Source organism: Myotis brandtii, unplaced genomic scaffold, assembly GCF_000412655.1.
Source record: "Myotis brandtii unplaced genomic scaffold, ASM41265v1 scaffold898, whole genome shotgun sequence".
NCBI lineage: Eukaryota > Metazoa > Chordata > Mammalia > Chiroptera > Vespertilionidae > Myotis > Myotis brandtii.
This window is the reverse complement of record NW_005371683.1, coordinates 2,668,570-2,674,539: the sequence shown is the minus strand read 5'-3', so window position 1 is coordinate 2,674,539 and position 5,970 is coordinate 2,668,570. Positions and strand designations below refer to the sequence as shown.

The window sequence follows — 5,970 nt, the reverse complement described above, 5'->3', positions numbered from 1 at the left end:
AATTGGGAAAAAAAAAGAATGTTGGAGGGAAAAAGTAAAAAGAGCCCAGTTTTTAGACAGGTACACGTAATTTAAATTAAAATACAAAATGGGCTTTGAACCCTACATTGTTTCCCAAGAAAATAAGTTTTGAAAGTGCAGAGTTACACCTTAAGAGGTTCCTTTTTCACCTCAAGAAGCAAACACCATCCAAAAACACATCTGACTAAAGAAACAAGGTAAGATTAGAAATCACACATCTCATCCTTCATTATCAGGGCTTGGCTTCCAACCTGGACATTTCTGAGTGGGATATGTTGCAAAACAATATTAAACAAGATTGCTGGATCCAAGTTACATATCCTCTTAAAAAAATGGTCCAAGGACAGCTGCCAATTTTTGTCTTAAAAGAAACCTCTGAAGTAAGAGTTACTTAGTGTATGCTAGGGCTGGAGGCTATTACGTCATCTGAACATGGCTAGAAAGCATCAAGTCCCTTGAAGCATGCTTCCTGGAATCTCTGAAACATTCTTTCTCTGTGCTCAAATGTCAAGCAATATCCAATAGCGTCTTCTGTTTCTTGAATTCGTTTCTGGAACCTGCATCCATCCCGTGCAAATTCTTCCCATGGTCCTTTGCGATCCTCATCACCACTTATATAATACTCAGTAACTTCTTCAAGGAAGGTTACCTATGAAGACAAAAACTAACTTTAATCACTCTCTAGGATCTTATAATCATCAATGAGGTAATTAACCTTTTATGCTACTAACTCTTTAAGAATATCAAATATCTTACAAGAATATTTGGTCTCAACTATAAAAGGAAGTGAAAAAAAAAAGGGTTCTGACTAGATGGCATCTGAGTAAAAAACAATGGGCAGCCCTAGCTGGTTTGGCTCAGTAGATAGAGCGTAGGCCTGTGGACTAAAGAGTCCCAGGTTCGATTCCGATCAAAGGCACATGTCCAGGTTGCAGGCTCAATCCCCAGTAGGGGGCGTGCATGGGGCAGCTAATTATCTCTCATCACAGAAATCAATAAAAATATATTAAAAACAACAACAAACCAATGGGCACCTTGTCATCTACCCTATCCCCTTGTGGTTTTTGGTGTTAATAAAATGAATCCAGATGGGGAATTGCGATATTCCTGATGCTATTAATCTTTACTTATTAAATCCTTAGTGATATTCAGTTCTGTGAAACCCTTCTTCGAAAATGATAAATGTCTTCAAACAAAAGATTTCAGAAATATATACCTGGAAGTCAAGGCTATTATTTTAACACAAAAGCTTAAACAAAATCTTTACTTATTTCTATTCTTCCTTTTTAAAAGAAGTTTTACTTGTCAGTGCTTTCCAATTTTTTAATCATGACATGTGGTGTTATTCTTAATATTACTTTTGTAATCAGAGTACAGAACAGGAATTTACTTAATTAGCAAAGTGTAACAAAATTAACATCTCTTTAAGGTTATCTGTATCTATAAATGCCTAAGCGACCAGTTGACTGTTAGCTATGACGTGCACTGACCACCAGGGGGAAGACGCTCAACGCAAAGGCATGGAAACATGGAACAGACTGATGAATCTCAGCGGGAAGGGGGGAGGGGGGAGGACGGGAAGAGATGAACCAAATATCTTACATGCATACTAGAGGCCTGGTGCACCCATGCACCGGTGGGGTCCCTAAGCCTGGCCTGCAGGGATCAGGCCAAAACCATCAGTCTGACATCCCCCAAGGGGTCCAGGATTGCGAGAGGGTGCAGGCCAGGCCGAGGGACTCCACCAGTGCACAGACCTCTAGTGATACTATAAGAGATTTTGTAACTAAGTTAAAAATCCTTCTTGTATTCCTCTTCAACATGCTGTCACTATATACAGGGTGTCCCAAAAACATGTATACACACTTTAACAGCTGCTAACTCACTTAATTTCACTCCTTTTCAGGTTCAACTGATTTGAAATAATGGGTGAAACCAGACTAAGCTCTGAACAAAGAAAATTTATGCACTAGACATTTTTTGGGGATACATAAAAGATAAAGCTTACGGTACAAAACCATCAACAGCTGACAAATTGAGGCACACAAATACCGAACAAAATGATTCTTGATGTTTGCAATTCCATTGCTTCGCGTTATCAGTAGTGCCTGGACCAGAACGGTCATCAGTTTGAAAACAGGCATTGACCAAAAAAAAAGTATTCATTTCTGTAGATTCTTTTACATTTTGAAAATGAACTGTATGTTAACAAACACTGACTTTATAATCATTCAAAGTGTGTATACATTTTTTGGGACACCCTATATACATAAAATTGTGCATATTGTCATACACATGATCACATGTAATGAGTCACAGTCCCCATTAATCCCTATTTAATTTCCAATAAGTCTCTTTGTAAGATATCAAACCCCAACATAGAAAGGGAATGGACTGACTATTCTTGGGGGGGAAAGGGGAATGGGAGATGCGGGAAGAAACTGGACAAAAATCGTGCACCTATGGATGAGGACAGTGGGTGGGGAGTGAGGGCGGAGGGTGGGGCGGGAACTGGGAGGAGGGGAGTTATGAGGGGGAAAAAAAGAGGAAAAAAAAAAAAAAATTAAAAAAAAAAAAAAAAAAAAGATATCAAACCCCAAAAGTAAATAGGTACTTGCTTTTAAAGTATGCTCAACAGTTTCATCAGCTAACCCCACTGTGGCCTACTACTTTCATTCCCTTTACATCAGGCCAATAAATGCCCCCGAGGACAATTAGTAGGTATGGTATGTAAACCCTTACAGATATTGCATTCTAGTGTCACTTACTGTCACTAAGATAAATAATAGCAACATTTACATAGTGTTTACCATATACGAGGCTCTTTTTCAAAGCACTCTACAATTTTTATCTCATTTAATCCTCACATCAACCCTATAGGGTACTATTATACAGATAAGGAAACAGACAAAACAGAAGTTAACTGACTTGTTCAAATCACACAGCTTCTATGTGGTATAAATAGGATTCAAACCCTGAGTCTGGCTCCACAATTTGTACCATGTTAGGCACTTTAAACTCCTAGATCTAAGTAAGAGCTTCATTTTAAGCACTGGGCACTACCGATTATTCCCATATATCTAAAGAATGGCAAGTAGGCAAAGGCTGTCAAATAATTTAACCACATTTTAGGCATAATCTTTGATAAATGTTGCTTCTAGTTCGGTCAACAGTCTCAAACCTACTTGACTCATTCCATTTTTACTCAATGAGCAGGCTAAAATGAGACATGCAACTGGCTTGACATCCCTGAACAATAAGAGCTACCATTTAAAGGCAAGACAATGAATTACGAGTTTTGTTTACTCATCTCGTTTGAATCATGCAATAACTCATACAGTATTATTATTATTCCCATAAGATAAATGAGTTATTCAAAGCCATGAGAGGTCAAGTTACTTCCCAGGTTTGGCTGTATTCCCAAATCTCTTGGCCCTAACCACTCAGAAGTAAGGAACACAGGTCTCCAGGTGGCAAGTGGTCATTCCATTGCCCTGCTGTTTCTTACATAATTCACTAAGTAGGTCATTGAGTCAGGGGCCCCTTAAAAAGATAGAGAAAAGCTGTATTATGATGATACAGAAGTGTAAACTAAAATTTCCATTTTTTTTTAACATGACTTACTTTGCATCTACAGGTAAGACATAAGATTATCACATTTTAACGATATTTTCTACCCCCAAAATAGTTTCAAAGTATTAAACTAGACATTTAGAGCCAATGGGTGAGGGTACTCTCCACTGGAAACTCCCAGATGCTGCAGAATGTGAGGTCAATAATCCATCCACTCCTTTCTCTGTCCAAATAAAGGTACAGGTAACGAAAGAAACTTTTCCTCTACAATAAAAGATACCCTGTGTGTTTGGAGAGGCTTTCTCTCCAATTAGTAACTTTAGCTGGAAGATAAAATGCTCCATAAAGTTTTACAATTAGACTGGGAATAGGAAGCAACTACTTAAGGTAACCCAAATAAGTGACCATCATTGCTTTACATAATTATTAACCTGTAGAGCTAATGACAACTAGTATTGCATTCTTAAAGGCAACACTACTTCCTGTGTTTTTTTAAACAGAATTAAAGTCATGTACATGTCACAATTTTTAATACTAAAATTATTTCCTTTCATGGTAAAAAAACAAAAACAAAAAAATTAATCTGACTTGCTCCTTGGTCCCATCATTCCTCCAGGTTCGAATGGAAAGGAATGAAGACACTTAGTATGACATACCACATTTAACAACATTTGAAAATTCTGTGGCTATACTAGGCCTTCCCAATCTCGGGAAATTAAGTCATGTATACACACGGTTTAACTTTTCAATTCCTTAAAAAAGAGTGTAAAGGTGAAGCATGTAGGGCTATAGCTCTGAGTTGCCAACGAAAATGGCACTTTCCTGCTAACATCTGTACACTGGCATCTCCCATTTGGACAGGAACAACATTCTACTCGTCAAGCATATGCACTGTACTACTACCCCTCCAGGAAAGTCATGCTGCTATACTTAACCAAATCACAACAGTCTGTACGTATCATCCAACAAGTTAAAAGAAACAAACAAACCTTTTTTCTCTTGATATGCTTGTGTCCTCCAGAAAGAACCCCACCCCTTACCAAGTCTGGACATTCACTGTCTCCGCTCCCTAACAGTTGCACCTCACAGGAAAGTAAGGTGTGACACTCAGAGATGGTCACAATGGGCTCAGATGGCCTCTCTGAGTCATGGCAGCCTTTCCAATTTTTCCCTGCTGTTTGAAAAGGAGCCTTAAAATTTAAAAGGTTGTAGGGGTCATCCGATTTACAGAAAGAGTTCCACAGTTTGAGGCTCTCTGCTTCATCTGCACTAGATTCCCAGTCATCTTCCTCCTCAGAATTAGGGTCAGGAGACTCAGGAAGGAGGCTTCCAGTCTGGGGAGAATTCTCCTCCAGATCAGACTTGTCAGACAGATCCTTCTCTGAGTCAGACGGGTCTCCAGGAGCAGTTCGGGCAGCAGTCTGAATCGCTGCTGTAAAGTTTTGGGGATTATAAGGATCTACACTGTGGAAAGAGTTCCAAAGGTGAAGCCCTTCAGAGTCTTGCTCAAGGTCTGATTCTGAGAGCGAGCCATCACTGTCAAAGCCGTCATCCTCAGCGTCCTCATCCCAATCCTCACCTTCTGAGTCAGAACTTGCTTCCAGGTCACTGGCCGCACCTCCCAAAATGTAATCTATCAATCGGTTGCTACAGGCCGGCCTGGCAGACACGGGAAGGTCATCGTCTATGTCTGAGAAGTCAGCTACACTTAGGCGGTCCTCCTCGGGCTCTCTTTCCACAGGGGCCTCACCAGACAGACAGCTTTCCACTGGGTCCTGCCTTTCCCCAGCAAGAGGAGCCTCTTTGGTCAATTCTTGTCTTTCTCTCGCGGGCTCCTGGGCGGTTCCGGGACTGGCTCCGGCAGGAGGAACGCCTCCGCAGGGCTTCGGGTCCATCCGGAGGAGGCTGTGTTCCTCCTCCAGGCTATGGTAGCCATGATCTTGGTCAGGCGTGGGTAACGCCTGCCCCTTGCTAGGCTGCTGAAGGAATTCCAGCCGTTTCATGCGAACGTGGTGAATCTCGGGCAGGCCTTCCCTCGAGCGAGACGAGCATCCCTGCCAGGAGGAGCAGGCGACCTCCGCCTTCAGTGGCCGCGGGGGAGAACGGTCCTCTGGCGGACAGCTGCTCTCCGGGCCGGTTACCGGCTGCAAGTCCACGAGCTCGCCACCGGCGATGAAGTTCTGACAGCTCCGCTCCAGCGGGGAAAGGCAGTCCAGATAAGAGGGGCTCAGCAAATAGGAGACGGCGCTGAAACTGCTGACGCGGTGAACGTGTGGAGGCCCCGAGGGCGCCAGGCCAAGGTCCCGGCCAGATAACAGCCGGGCGGCCAGGCTGCCCTGCAGTAGCTCCACGCGCCACAGCTGCTGCTCCAGCAGA

The 5,970-nt window shown here is 42.2% G+C and overlaps 1 protein-coding gene across 1 annotated transcript; it reads right to left on the bottom strand.

The window, feature by feature from the left end:
• Nucleotides 1-219: 219 nt before the first annotated feature.
• On the bottom strand, nt 220-5,969 carry PPP1R15B (protein phosphatase 1, regulatory subunit 15B; the record flags this gene model as incomplete). The annotated part of the gene is made up of 2 exons (XM_005885295.2): nt 220-670; nt 4,584-5,969. Coding segments are annotated over 2 exons (1,599 nt in total), but the record flags the coding sequence as incomplete, so codon positions are not given.
• Between the last annotated feature and the right edge of the window lies 1 nt (nt 5,970).